This window comes from Equus asinus, chromosome 21, assembly GCF_041296235.1.
Source record: "Equus asinus isolate D_3611 breed Donkey chromosome 21, EquAss-T2T_v2, whole genome shotgun sequence".
Lineage (NCBI taxonomy): Eukaryota > Metazoa > Chordata > Mammalia > Perissodactyla > Equidae > Equus > Equus asinus.
Window position 1 is genome coordinate 46,539,802 of NC_091810.1, and position 13,900 is coordinate 46,553,701.

The 13,900-nt window shown below is 54.5% G+C and overlaps 2 protein-coding genes across 4 annotated transcripts in view; both read left to right on the top strand.

The window, feature by feature from the left end:
* The window catches only part of STIMATE (STIM activating enhancer), a 55,687-nt gene extending 46,592 nt beyond the window's left edge, over window positions 1–9,095 (top strand). For 2 of the 3 annotated variants that reach the window (XM_070493751.1, XM_070493752.1), the window contains 4 exons: window positions 935–1,047; window positions 2,089–2,166; window positions 2,904–3,053; window positions 5,201–9,095. In XM_070493751.1, coding sequence (XP_070349852.1) covers window positions 935–1,047; window positions 2,089–2,166; window positions 2,904–3,053; window positions 5,201–5,317 — 458 coding nt within the window. In that variant the 3' untranslated portion in view covers window positions 5,318–9,095. The remainder of the gene's footprint in view (window positions 1–934; window positions 1,048–2,088; window positions 2,167–2,903; window positions 3,054–5,200) is intronic. The other variant, XM_014826569.3, reaches the window with a different exon arrangement.
* An 847-nt stretch (window positions 9,096–9,942) lies between these two features.
* On the top strand, window positions 9,943–12,544 carry MUSTN1 (musculoskeletal, embryonic nuclear protein 1). The gene is made up of 3 exons (XM_014826571.3): window positions 9,943–10,796; window positions 11,899–12,031; window positions 12,232–12,544. The coding sequence occupies exons 1-3, from the start codon at window positions 10,788–10,790 to the stop codon at window positions 12,336–12,338; spliced, it is 249 nt and encodes an 82-aa protein (XP_014682057.1). The 5' UTR covers window positions 9,943–10,787; the 3' UTR covers window positions 12,339–12,544.
* Window positions 12,545–13,900: the final 1,356 nt, after the last annotated feature.

The following is a 13,900-nucleotide window of genomic DNA, read 5'->3' on the forward strand; positions in this document are numbered from 1 at the left end:
TCTGGCAGAGCTTTCAGAGTGGGCCCCTGGCAGCCTCCCCCTTCCCTACTCCCCCTTGGGTCTCCCACTCTGGAAGGCATGTGTGGCTCCCCTTGGGCCCACCCCATGGGTTCTGCCTGTCACTGAGGACGTAGATCGTTCTCCCTGGAGGGGCTGGTCCTCCCCGCTTCATCAAGTCCCTTTTGAAACATTCCAGAGGCACTCAAGGGCCTACGTGTCCCCAGCATAGACTGTTGGGTTCCTCCGCTTCTCAAGCATAGTGACTAATGAGATCACAGACGGACCTTTGTCACAGCCCCAAGGCACAGCCCATCACTCCTGCCTCCTTGTCTTGAGAGCTACTGTCTCTTCTTCCTTGTCCCCAGCCAAAGGTGTTTTGGGTGCCCCACACCAGACAGGATCTGAGTTCCTCCAGAGTCGGATTTCTGCTCCCAGGGCTGAGGGCAGTGGGAACAGCGGGGGCAGTGGGGATAGGGGGTGGGAGACGAACATAGAGGTTGTTTGCTGCCTTCATATTTCAGAAACAGCCACTCATGGATGGAGGAAAGGACGGATGGCACCACAGTCACTGGAAAAATCAACAACGGATAATAATAGCAGTCTTGCTTAACACAGCTTCTGCTGCCAGCGGATAAAAAGAACCAGCTTTTCTGAGCTCCAGCAGTGGGCACTTACTAACTTTAGTGCTTTTTCATTATATCTTAGAATCTCTTTAAAGAAAAGCCACTGTGGTATCTCCAAATTAGGAATTCTCCGATTTCGTTTAAAACATCCACATTTGTCTGTTCAGGCTGAGGTGATTCTTGGTACTTTGTGGGCTCATTAAGTAGCTTTAGAGCCAGGGTTCCGGTGTGGGGTGGGAGTGGGGCGGGGGCATTGCCCAGCTGGGACCCCGACATCGGTCCCCAGTGACTGAGCACCCATGTCCCTGCAGGAGACCCTCTGCAGTGTGGAGCCTGGGCCGGGCAGTGTGCTCTGTACATCTTGATCATGATTTTTGAAAAGTCTGTCGTCTTCATCGTCCTCCTAATACTTCAGTGGAAAAAGGTTTGCTCTTGTCCCTCCTTTAGCAGCTCGTTGAGAAGCTAAGCAAGAAGGTAGTCCCCCCACCCCCACCTGAGCCCCAACTTAATCGAAACCCAAACTACTTCTTTTTTAATTCCATGAATGCACCCTGGATTTGATCTGATATGGCAGCTACTGGCTACCTATGAAGAACAGTAACTTGTGTTTTTCCTTAGCATCCATCTGCTTCCATTACACAAATGTCTGCTCGAGATTAAGCCTTGGGATGTATAAACCTAGTGGGAATAACAGCCCCTGCCCTTGGGTTGCTTACGTCTGATGTTAGTCTTCAGGCCTGGCTACTGTCAGTGTCAGGAGGGTCTCCTCTGCATTCGCGGATGTTCCCCTCACACGTCTCTCTTGGCCAGTGCTGTAACTGAGCCTTTTGGTGCCACAGGCAGCAGCTGGTCCCACGTTGTTCCCTCTGTCCTCTGGCCCCCATGCTACACAGATAAGCCTCCACTGCCTGTGTCTTCCACATGCCCACATGAAACCAACCTAAGAGCCTTCTGGAACAAGTAGCTCAGATCTTGGCCTTCCTTTGGGTTTATTTGTGTCTAAGTTTTATTTTTTAAGAAAATAAACCAAGGCTTTTTGGAGCTGTTGTCCTTCAGGAGGTGGTTGGGGCGCAGATTTCTGTTAGAAAGTGGCTTGGCACCTCATGGCTAGTGTCTGCAATGAGCATCCAGCAACCTCACTCCTTCCAGTTCCCTGAACCTCACACTCCTCCCCCTCTGCCTCCAGGGGCTTGTCATCCCACTGCGCTTCCCAAGGCCACACCCCAGGAAAGCTACTAAAGCACTAGCTTCTCCAGGTGGTCTCCCAGGGGCTCCCTTGTTAGCAGACAGATCTGAGGACTACAGCCCTGGGCACAAGGTGCTGTTCCATCAGGGTTCTGGTGGGGTGGAGGGTGTCTAGGCTGAGCCCCCCTCTCAGCGCCTCATGGGTGATTTCCACTACCCCCCTGCCAGGCACTTCCTCTGTGATCTCTCCCCTCCTCATCGAGTCTGCTTCTCTTCACAGGTGGCCCTACTGAATCCCATTGAAAACCCAGACCTGAAACTGGCCATCGTCATGCTGATCGTCCCCTTCTTTGTCAATGTCAGTGCCCTGTTGCATTTTTTACCCCAGTTTGCTCCTGCCTTGCAGTATTCCTCTTCAAAGTTCTGAGTCTGATAGAAAACACCTTCAGCCCTCAGGTCCCTCTGTGTGAGCATTTGCCACCTCCCGGTCCCCACCCCAGACCTGGAAATGGCAGGATTGCTTCCTCAACAGGCACATGCCCCCTCTACCAGGGGCCCCCTGCAGAGGAGTCCTCCCAGATGTGTAGCAGCGACTTCTAGATCAGGATGTTAGGAATTCATCTCCGTCGTTTATTCCTGACCACAGAGCTCCAAGAGAAACTCACAGGCACACTGGCTAGAAGTTATGAAATATGAGAAGAAATGGTAAAGGAACCTGGAGTAGGCAGATGTGTGTGCCAGCCAGCCGCTCAGCCTGGGGAGGAGCCGGACCAGGAGACGGAGACCTTGGTTCCAGGCCCCACTCTGCCAATAGCTGGAGCAAGGCCCAAGGAGGCTGTCCCCATCAGTGACCACCAGAAAACCCCTTGGGGTGAATAAGGCGGAGATTTTCCTGCTGGTTCTCTGATAAGAAAAGGGAAGCAAAGGAAGTAGAGATTGGGAGCGTCCTTCTAAGCTTCTGAGAGATAGCAGGGGGACTGGATGAGTTCTGGATGTTATAATCTGGGATCGGGGTGGGAAGGAGGGGATGGGGCTGCTCTGCTTTGCTTTCACAAGTGGCTTATCCCAGAGTAACCTGCACTTTCCTCCCCACAGGCTTTGATGTTTTGGGTAGTGGATAATTTTCTCATGAGAAAGGGGAGGACGAAAGCTAAACTAGAAGAAAGGGGAGCCAACCAGGACTCCAGGAACGGGAGCAAGGTCCGCTACCGAAGAGCCGCGTCCCATGAGGAGTCAGAGTCTGAGGTAGGGCCGAGCCCTTGTGCCACTGACCCAAGGAGGTCTCTGGTGTCGTGTTTGCATTCGGTCTTCTCAACGCCAGGCAGCGAGAGGGACAAGAGGCTGACAGCTCCAACCAAGCTGGGACCCATTCCTGCTGTCCCATGGGCCTAGGGCAGGGAGGTGGAGCACCTGGTGGGGGTGGCTTGCCTCCAACAGTCCTTCCATCAGTGGAGAAGGACAGGAAAGGGAGAAGCTGTCTTGTTCCAGGGAAACTAGTTAGGACTCTGATGGGCCTGATCGTTGACCTTCCAGCATTAAGGTGTTTGGATCCCTGCCCACCACTAAAGAGCAAGGGAGGTGTTGGCTAAGCCAACTGGAAACTTCTAAAATGCAGGGTAGCCAGACCTCCAAGGGGGAGCCTCATCTCCCCTTATTTTCATGTCTCCTAAGTTCAAAGGTTTGGACTTCAGGGAGACTGATGGTCATAACTGGGAGCATGGAGGCAAGGCTACGCGTCTGGGCAGCCAGCAGCACTCACTTTATACCACTGTGCTGCGGGGTGAGGCTGCGCTGCCTTATGAGAAGCCTTTGTTCCGCTCCCACGGTATGCTGAGCTCTGCGCTGCAGGCAGGGCTACAGAAGTGGCAGAGATGATGTCTCCCCCGTGAGGCCTTCAGGCTTGTGGATGAGGCAAAGGCAAGTGCCTGATCAGCTCATTGTAACACTCTGATCACTTCTGAGATTAAGCCATCAACAAAACCTGCGAGGACCCTGGGACAGTCTGTTTAACTCCTGGGGGCATCCTGGAGGGAGTTTTGAAAGCTGAATAGATGGCAGGACAGAGGGTTAAGTCCGTATCCTCTCTAGGTGTCCCTAGAGTCTGGCACAGGCCTGTCATCTTGTAAGAGCTTGGTGAACGTTAGGTGAATGACAACAGCATTCAACGTGGAAGCAACCACTCAAGAACAATCACGGTCACGTGATTTGGCATCTGGGTGATGTGAAATTCACTGAGGCCAGAGCAGCATGTATTCTGGAGGGGAGGATGACAAGAAATGAGATACAGGGGCCGTCCCGGTGGCATAGCAGTTAAGTTCGCATGTTCTGCTTCGTCAGCCCAGGGTTTGCTGGTTCGGATCGCAGGTGCGGACCTATGCATTGCTTGTCAAGCCATGCTGTGGCAGGCGTCCCACATGTAAAGTAAAGGAAGATGGGCACGGATGTTAGCTCAGGGCCAGTCTTCCTCAGCAAAAAGAGGAGGATTGGCGGCAGATTTTAGCTCAGTGCTAATCTTCCTCAAAAAGAAAATAAAAGCAATGAGATACAGGCAAAGGTCTGAGCTAGACTGGCAGGGTTCTTGGTGATCCAGACTGAGGAATTCCTCAGACATGTCTGTACAGGTGGTTTAATCAGGGGACCGAGGCTGAAGGCATCAAGCCCTGCAAGGGAGTGATCCAGGGAGAGGTGGTGAGACCGCCCTGCCCCTGGAATAGAATGAGTTCCCCCTGCAGCACGGAACTCTCCATCCTGACCTGGGCTATCTCAGTCCTTCCCTGGTGCTCAGAGGTCTGAGGAGCCAGGCAGGTGGTGTGGCAGATGGGCTGAATGAACGTGTTTGCCCTGATGCCCTGGCTGCATGGCTGGCTTGTTCCCGGGCTCAGAAAGGCGAAGGGCTCCTGTTTGTCTTCAGAAGTTACAAAGTTGGTTGAAAGCAGCCGCTCTGAAATCCCCCCTGCCTTGTGTGTGCCCCACAGATGTTTTCCTTTTGAATAGGGCTTTTCAGTTTACTTTTGCTGTATCTAAAGCAACTTCAAGGACCTGGGACTCCATGGGTCAAGATTGGGCTTTTTTTGCCAGGATGACCTTAGGCCACAGGTGCTTGCTGAGTCTGCTCTGACTGGGGTTCGGTCCCAGCTGGCAGTTGGGTGGAGAAGTGGGGAGCATTAGCAGAGGGAGGGTACGTCAGCTCAGCGCGAGTTCAGTAGCCCGTGAATGTGCTTGGAGTAAATGAGGCCTGGGCTGGGCCAGCTTGTCTCATTCGGGAAAGGGAGCCTCCATCGTCCTCTTCTAAAGAGACCCCAGACCTGAGTCCTCCTGGAGGGGCTCACACCCCAGTGCCGGGGTCCAGCACCACTGGTGGTGACTCAGGCCATGCCTCTCCCCCGCCTCAGATCCTGATCTCGGCCGATGACGAGATGGAGGAGTCCGACGTGGAGGAGGACCTCCGCAGACTGACCCCCCTGAAGCCTGCAAAGAAAAAGAAGCACCGCTTTGGGCTGCCTGTATGACGCATTCCGCTGCCGGGGGTCAGGTTTGGGGGCCCAGCCGGCTGCCAGGTCAGCAGATGGTCGCTCCGCAGCGTCATTCCTTCCCTCCTCTCTCTGCCCCTCCTCTTCTACCTCCACTCCTCTTGCTGTCTCTGCCCACTCCCAGACTACTGTGACTTGAGAGGGGGACGATGAGCCAGCGCCGAGGGGGCCGTGGCAGTTGGAGGTCCCACTCAGTTGCACTACAAACACTGACCAAATATGCAACCCAGGCGTTCTGTCTGTTGTTGTCCCAAGCGGTGGTGTGAGGGACCCAGAAGCCTTGCCCCGTGTCAGGCTCGGTGGCACTGAGGAAGAGAACTCACGCACACACAGACCATGGGGGGAGCCTTTCCCCAAGGTTCAGCAAGTGTGAAGATGTAACATGTTCTGGGCTAAAAGTCACTCATTGACCAAGTTTGAAATCGCAATGCTTTCTTACTCAAAATGGCTTTTGTAACTATTGATTTCTAAAGCCGGTTTTACGAGCTGTCACAGTGTTACCGTTTTTTGAGTATGTGTTTATTTCCTATGGGACTAATGGGCAAAACATAGATTTTTAAGTCTTCCGTATGCTGTTGACTTTTATATTTTTAAGTTATATTTTCATACTATTGTATTTAAAAACTCTTTTTAATGCCCAAAGAAATGGGTTTGTTTGCCTTTCGTGGTATGTGAACTGGTGGGAGGAAAAAGTTGGGAATTTTTTATTTGGAACATTGTTAGGTAATCTACAGTAAAATTAGGTAAATTATTCCGGTAGGAAGGGAGTTGGGCCCTCACCTGAAATCAACAAAGCCAATGCTTCTGAGAAGGTCAAGCCTGAGCAGGAGACAGCTGGTCTGAACGTGGATCGGGGCCCCAGTGCATATGGGACAGGCAGGGCTCTGCCCAGGGCCCACCAGCTCCTTGGCCTTTCTGCTGGCAGTTTAGAGATCTTAGTTAGATGTGACCAAGAAGGGAGCCTAAGAGGTCCTTGTGTCCAGAGAAATTGAGACTATGAGGCCACTCCTGTTTGTTCCTTGCCTTTTCAGAGCCTCCAGATTTGAAGTTTAAAATGTGGTTTTGGCCTCCGTGCCTCCCACTGGTGCAGCCTTCAGAACCAGCCTCTGGCCCAAGCACTGGGAACCTGCTGTCAGGCTGCCCCGTGCCTGTCATCTTAGTGTTGTCCACTTGTTTTGCACAATTGTCTGGAAAACACCTGCCTGAACAAGGGGTCCTGTTTTTCACATCCTCCAAAGCTGTAGGGGGCTCGGGTGGAGCAGGTCAAGGTGTGAGAGCTCGTTCTCTGCCTCCAGAGGCAGGACGAGGTGCTTCTATAGAAGCTTGTGTCCCCTCCTTGGGCAGTGGCCCCCACTCCTCAGCATGAGCACAGGCCCCTGTGTCTTTGGGAGTCTACTGACTGGCAGGGGAAGGGGCTGACCTGGTACTTGCCCTGCTGTGGGAACAGCCACGTGGAGCAGCCCAGTGTTTTGTCACAGCCCAGAGGCAGCCATGGAAGTTTAGAACAGAAAACCTCACCACTAAGGTACGAGCTGGAAGTAAGAAAGTGCAGGGAGGCCACACAACCTAGAACCTTCTTTTTAGACCTACATAAAGGCATGTTTCACTTAAGCAGATGGGGTCTGAATTGTGGCATGTGAGCCAAGCTGTTAAAGCAGGCATCCTGGGCCTGTCCTCTCCCTGTCATGGTCTCACCTGTCTGGGACATGGTGGGGCAAGCCTTGGGGAGGACTTCTCAGCCCATCTTCCTCGAGGAGTCCAGAAGCCAGAGGGCTGGGAGGAGCCAGGCCCTGTAACTGCAGTAAGGGGTGACCGCCAGTGTGGGTATCTGCAGCCCAAGAGGCGAGGCGAGGTGAGGAGGCACGTGACGTTGGAGTCCAGCTCTCCCATCGCTTCTGCGCTCATTTCCCACTCTTCACACGCACACGCGCGCACACACACACACACCTGGCTGTTACTGTCTCCTGCCAAGAGAATCAGTATTTGGGAAGACCAGGACTGACATCGTTCCTAGTAGACATCAGCCTCTCGTGGCATCACTGACTCTCCTTACTTTTCCCTCCTGTTTCAGTTTGGTTGGAACAACCTGCGCCCGCAGCCCTGTTTCCTGCACCTTCCTGAGCTCAGAATCAGAGCTTCACTTTCAGTCTTGAGCTCCTGATGTTTCCAAACCAGGGACAGGGGCTGGGGAGCCACAGTCTGTGGAAGATGCAAACTATGGGTTATCTAGATCTCAGATGATCTGTCATTTCAAGGCTCATCCCAGAGCCTACTGGGCAGTGGGCTTGGGGACAAAGAGATATCGAGCGAATGGTGATTTCTCCCTGTATCCTGATTTTCAATAAGGGCTTTAGTCTCTGAGTGACAGTTGTGTAGCTGGTTAAGTAGGGGATGGATGTATAACAGGGTGTCTGATCATAGAGGGCCTTGTGGTGTGTAGGCCTGGACAGCACGGCCTCACATTTTTGGCTTTACCGTCCTGTGTGTATGTGTCTGTGTGTGTGTGTGTGTGCACGCACACGCACAGTTTCTGTTCCCTGGGAGTGCCTCCTGCAGTCGCTGAGAGCTTTTCTGTGGTGCACTGTCCCAAGAGTGAGCAGATGCAGAGGGCCGTGGTCAGAACTCCTCCTGAGCTGTCCTCCCTCCCTGGGATGAGTCTTCTCACCACCTACTCCGAGGTGCCTTACAAGGTGCAGCTCTTCACCCGGCCACATGGCAGGCATCACCATGCTTGAGAAACCGTGGGACACCAACTGGATACAGTGGTACTGTGCGCCATCCATCTTATTTGTCCAGTCTGGGTCTGAGCCAAACCACCCATAATGGAAACTTGTAAGTCAGGGTCACAGGCAAGTTTCTTGTAACATGGAAGTAACCTGATGAGGTAGAACTGTCATATCCGAATGGAAGAGATAGTTCTTCCCCTTATTTCCTTTTGTTGTCAGTGGGATGTTGACAATGGCAAGGAGGGATGTTGGTGAGATCCCGGGTGGCTTCTTGGTCTGCTCAGCCCAAAACCTGCAAGGTGAAGGTCTCTGGCCCATCAGTTAGCCCTCAGACACACCGGTGGCCTCCTGCCTCAAGCTTTAACTTGTGCCTCTTCCTGGCAAGAGAGAGTCATGGGTTAATGTCGACCTGTCATGCCTCTAAATGGAAATGTGTAAAGGCACAAATCCAAGTTCTATCTTCCCCTAGCAGCGTAGGCCTTGGGCTGCAACCCAGAGTCCCTCTCTGCAGGCTGCCCAGGAGCCTGGAGGGAACAGCAGCCAACTGGCAACCCCACTCTGCCCTCCAGACTGCCGTTTGCTGGCTTTTGGTAGCCAGGCCAACATAGATGGCTCTGGAAACTTCCCATCGGCCAGAGCAGCCACCTTGCAGGGTGTGGACTGGCTTTTAGAGTCTCACACACTTCCGACTAGGTATGGAGAGCCCTCTGTTCTACCCTGTGATGCACTGGCAGCTCTGGAGGGCTTTGCTCCTGATGAGGACCTTCTGGCCTGACTGCTCTCAGCATCTTGGGCTCCTGGGTGGGTGGGTGAGCTGGTTTAATTTGATTTGTCTTTTCATGACGTTTATTAGAAGTCAGGCCTGTGTGAGCAAACCATGGCCTGCTTCTGCTGCCGTCCCAGTGGGGACGTTTCGTCAGTGATGTTACAATTCACAGAAACACATTTTTGAAATGAAAGGGAAGATGATGTACTTACATTGTAAAATGGTTTACAATAAAGTTTGACATCTTACTACAGTTTTTAAAAAAGAAACCATCATTTTTGTGGTTGTTGGTTGTGTGTTCTCTGGAGTTGAAACAGCTTAGTGGAGTCAAGAAAATTTCCCCAGTGAGTTAGAAGGTTCTCCCCGGGAAACAGTGAGAAAGAACCTTCCATCACCTAATGGCAGACGTAGGAGCCAGAATCCGTGGAGGAAAACAGGACATACTCCTGCCATTTCCACTTTCCAGCTAACGCGAGCAGAACTCCTCTCCCTCCCCCTCAGGAGCCAGTGTTGCTGAGAAGATGGAGTGTGAGGAGGGAACACCCCACATCCTGTCCCTGAGGCCACACGGCTGGAGGGGAGGTGTGTCCCTGGGCAGAACCAGCTGAGGGGGCCCTGCTGAAGCACTCCAGGAGCTGACAGCGGGGCCCTCACAGCCCCGGCCTGCCCTCAGTGCCTCTTGACCCCTGTTGAGAGTCCTGGGTTTGTGCCCACGCTGTCCAAAGGCATTCCTCATGTCAGCACTTGTCTCAGATGGAGCCTGGCAGTCCTCACGTTGGCCTCCTGGGGCCAGGACCGGGCAGGGGGGATTGGGGTGGGGTTTGAGGTATGACAGCAGTGGAGTGGCATTCGGGATAACCAAATGTCAGTGCCTGGTTGGGTTCTGTATGCCTGAAGCCTTCAAGGATAAAAATAATCTCCATCACAAACTGACAAGGAGCTTGGGTACGTCTGATCCAGCGGGCCAGGCCCTGACATCCTACCCACATCCATTCCCCACACCCACGCCAGGCCTAGAGTCCTGCCACGTGGGCTATTAGGGGCCAGCAGAGGGGAACTAAGTGACCTTCAGGGGAGCCCTTGGGCCTGTCCCTCTCTCCAAAGCTCAGTTCCTGGAACGGGCTTCACTCTCACCCTCTCTCAGCAACCTAAACGTCCTCAGACCAGGCGCCCTCCGGCAGCTTCAACTCACAGGCTCTGCGGTTTCCTGCCTCCTTCATCCGTTTGCTAAACTTGCACTGAGAGCCGGACAGAGGATGGGGGCATCAGCAAAAACTCAGATGGAGCAGCCCCCAGGCTTCCCTTGGCCTCAGTTTCTCCACCTGTGAACCAGGACAGCCCCTGTGCTCTGAGTCCACAGTTCGGGCCCCTGAGCTCACCATGAGAGGACTCTCCTGAGCGTCAAATGCAGAAAGCTTCTGCCCTGCTGCCATGCATGGACGGAAGGTCCCTTTCCTCTGGAATCCAGAGAAAGGATAGAAGAGAGAGGAAAACAAGCTCAGAGCAGTCCGGCCTGGCTCAGGGCCCTCCTTTTCGTCAAGGACACTCCCTACACTGGGATGGACTGTCACAGATGTACAGCTCAGACTGCCGCACACACATTCCAGGGCCTACATTCACAAACACACAAGTAACTGCCAGTCCCACCCCCTCCTGCCTGCAAATAGAGCAGCTGTTCCCAAGGGTGAGGGTCTCCCCAGCTGTCTGCCTTCACCAGGGCTGCAGCCCCCCAGGCGGCCGTGCTCAGTGAGTCCCTATCATCTCCAAGAATAAACTCTGAAGCCAGTGGCTGCGTGGATGTGAATCATCGGGGAGCCTGTTGCAGGAGGGGGAGTGACTTCCCGGGACAGGCACGCCGACTATATAAGCTCCAGAGGGCTGGTCGCTGCTCAGATCTCCCTCCAGCTGCTGCCTGCCCGAGAGGCACCGTCGGAGCCACTGTCCCACAGCACCCACCATGTCCCAGGTAGGAGGGCCGAGCTCCGGCTGTGTTGATGCCTAGGGGGTCGAGGTAGAGAACTGGACACTGTCATCTCTGGCAGCTGTGTCTTGTGCTGAGCTCCAGGCATAAACACAGGAGCTCTGGGACACCGAGGCTCAAGGAGGACAACTCCAGCCCTGAGGAGAAGCCCAGCTTACGCTGAGGAATCCCTGTTTAGCTTGGGATTGGTGGTATTCCCTGATTGGAGGGGTGGGGAAAATGTGTATGGTACTGCAAGATCTCTGTATGCATCTTTGTGTGTAAGGGAGCTTCTTATGTGACTCAGTGTGTGGGGTTGCGTGTGTTTATAGCCGTGTGTGTGTACATGTGCATGTGAGGCTGGCTCTGTAGGTGTGGAACCCTACGCCCGGGTATCTCCCCAGCAGGCTGTATCTCTGTGCAGTGGTGTAGGCTGTTTCCCCAGGAGACCAGCCCAGGCTCAGGGGCCAGAGAGTCCTCGCACCTGCCCTCAGTGCTTAGGAAGGAGTAAGGCCTCAGACTCACAGGCACCTGGGGCTGAGGGGTGGGGTCTGGATGTCCCTGGCACTGGAGGGACAGACAGACCAGCCTGCTGAGGGGAAGGCTGTCCTTGCTGCCTTCTCCATGGGTGGGTGCTGACTTTGGACTCTGACTTCGTGGGCACCTGATTTCTCTGCCCCATTCCCACCCCAAAACACACAAGGTAAATACTGCCAATTTGGGGGGGAGATGGGTAATCCCTAAGGGACCCCCTGCCACCCAGTGAGCAAGTCTTGGAATGCACCAAAGACTTTGGAATTCAGCCTCAAAGCCAGGCCCTTTCCCCTTCACCTGTTGTGCCCAGACCTGAACGTGGCCAGGCAGACAGATACTGTGAGGCTACAGCAACCACAGGCCCAGAGTTCCCAGTCAGTGGGAGAAGGGCAGAGAGACTGGTAGGGGCGGGAGTGGAGTATAGTCGGGAAGGCTTCCTGGAAGAGGAATGGAGCCTTGACTTGGCTTGATCAGTGAGCAGGGAAGAGGGGTCTCAGGGCCAAGGCACACAGGTGGGAAAGAGATCTCAGCCTCAAGGCCTCAGGTTGTAAGATGAGGCTCTGGGCTCTCCAAGGCTGGCGCTCAGGAAGCCCCCATGAAGAAGAAGCGCCCCCCTGTGAAGGAGGAGGACCTGAAGGGGGCCCGAGGGAACCTGGCCAAGAACCAAGAGATCAAGTCTAAAACCTACCAGGTCATGCGGGAGTGTGGTAAGTGTTCTGAGGCAGTGGAGGTAGGGGGCGAGGGGCTCAGATGTGTGTCAGTAGGAGGGGGACAGGGTGGGAGTGTCCTGTGGGTCCTTAGTTCTAAGAGTCCAGAGCTCCTGGGCTCAGGGGGGTACTCCCCACAAAGGGGGCCTTCCCTCCCTAGGAAGCCGGGCTGGGCCCCTGACCACACCTCTTCCCCACAGAGCAAGCGGGCTCTGCCGCCCCGTCAGTGTTCAGCCGCAGCCGCACTGGCACTGAGACCGTCTTTGAGAAGCCCAAAGCCGGACCCGCCAAGAGTGTCTTTGGCTGAGAAGTGCACGCCACTCCCTTCGCCACTGCCAACACCTAGATGCAGGAGGCTTTCTCAAGAACTCTTTTTTTATGCCAGAACCCATCTTCTCACCTGCCGCTTTTGGGACTGCCACCCCTTTCCCACAGCCCTGGCCCCTCAGCCCAGGGACTCTGCACCAGCACCCGGGAAACACCAATAAAGAGGATGCCCATGTGGCCCCAGCATTTGGAGGGTGTTGGTTGGTCACTGGCCATGGCCACTAAGTGAGGAAACAAGGAGGGACAGGAGAGGTGGGGGCATGGGGCATGTTCTGTAACCTTCACAGCTTTCAGAAGGGTCCCAGAGGATAATGCAGGTGCTATTATGGTCACTGCCACATACTAGAAAGAGCCTTGGACATGGAGACCTGGCACTGACCTTCTGTGTGACTTCAAACCATCTCTCCTCCTTTTCTCAGCCTCAGTTTCCACTTGTATTTGACAAGGGAGTTGAGCTGAAGCCTATTACATAAAACAGACCACCGTGACACTCACTGCTCAGAGTGAAGCAAGTGGTGGCCTGGGGCTCACCTGATCCCCTGCCTTCCACAGAAGCTGTCGAGATGCTTCCAAGAACCCCAAGGCTCTGCGGGACTGAGAGACCTCACAGCCCCCCCTCCCCCTGTCCCTTGTTTATACTGCCTCCTTGCCAGCTTGCGTCCCCTCAAAGACAGGCAGGTCGAGGCGCCTCTCTGGCCAGTGGCAGGCGGCTTCCTGAGCTATTCTCTCCTCTCCCAAACTCCGAACAAGCTTCCCCCAGCTCTGCCTGAGCCACGGGAACACAAGGTTCTTGGCTTGTGTGCAATTCTTTCCTCTTCAGGCCTCAGTGTCCACTGTGTGCATAGACCTGTCAGATTCAGGGCACTACAGAGGCCTGTCTAGCTGTGACAGCAAGACCATAGACGGTCCAGGGCAGACTGGCAGGGCCAATGCCCCGCCTGTCCACTGGGCAGGTGGAGCTGGCTGCTCAGAGCCTTTCCCACGTTCCTGGCCAGCCTGGCCTCCTTATATAGCTGTTTCCAGGCTAGGCCTTTGCTCTGTGTCCCAAGGGAGCAGACCTTCTGTGGGGACGGGGCCTGGGCCTGCTCACTGGGCTCCTTGGGGAGACTCTTCCCCCAGATTTCTGAAGGCCCCGCTCACCCCATGCAGCCCAGTCATATCCAGAGCCCCAGGCGAGCAGTCTAGATGCGCACAGAGATGAGGCTCTGGCTGTAGTCATGCTGTGGAAGGGGACATTTACTTGCAGCCACAGACACAGCTATAAAGTCTATAATGCCCTTCCCCTGGGTCTGATGGAGGAGACCCCTTTCCTATAATGCCCTTCCCCTGGGTCTGATGGAGGAGACCCCTTTCCGGCCATCTGCAAGCCAGTCACTGCCCCAGGGCCCTGAGTAGACTCCTAAGGTGGCTGCCCCACCCCCCACGCCCAGGCTCTTGTTACCAAGTGCTTCCCCCACCCAGCATTTGGCACCTGCCACACTTTCCTGAAGCATCTTTACCCGTTCTGTGGCCACAGACTCTAAGAACTGGGCTTCCCCGAGC

Excerpts from the sequence above, each read along its gene's own strand:
- MUSTN1 (XM_014826571.3), top strand. Across the intron at positions 12,032-12,231 it reads CCAGGTCATGCGGGAGTGTG|AGCAAGCGGGCTCTGCCGCC; the intron begins GTAAGTGTTCTG and ends TCTTCCCCACAG.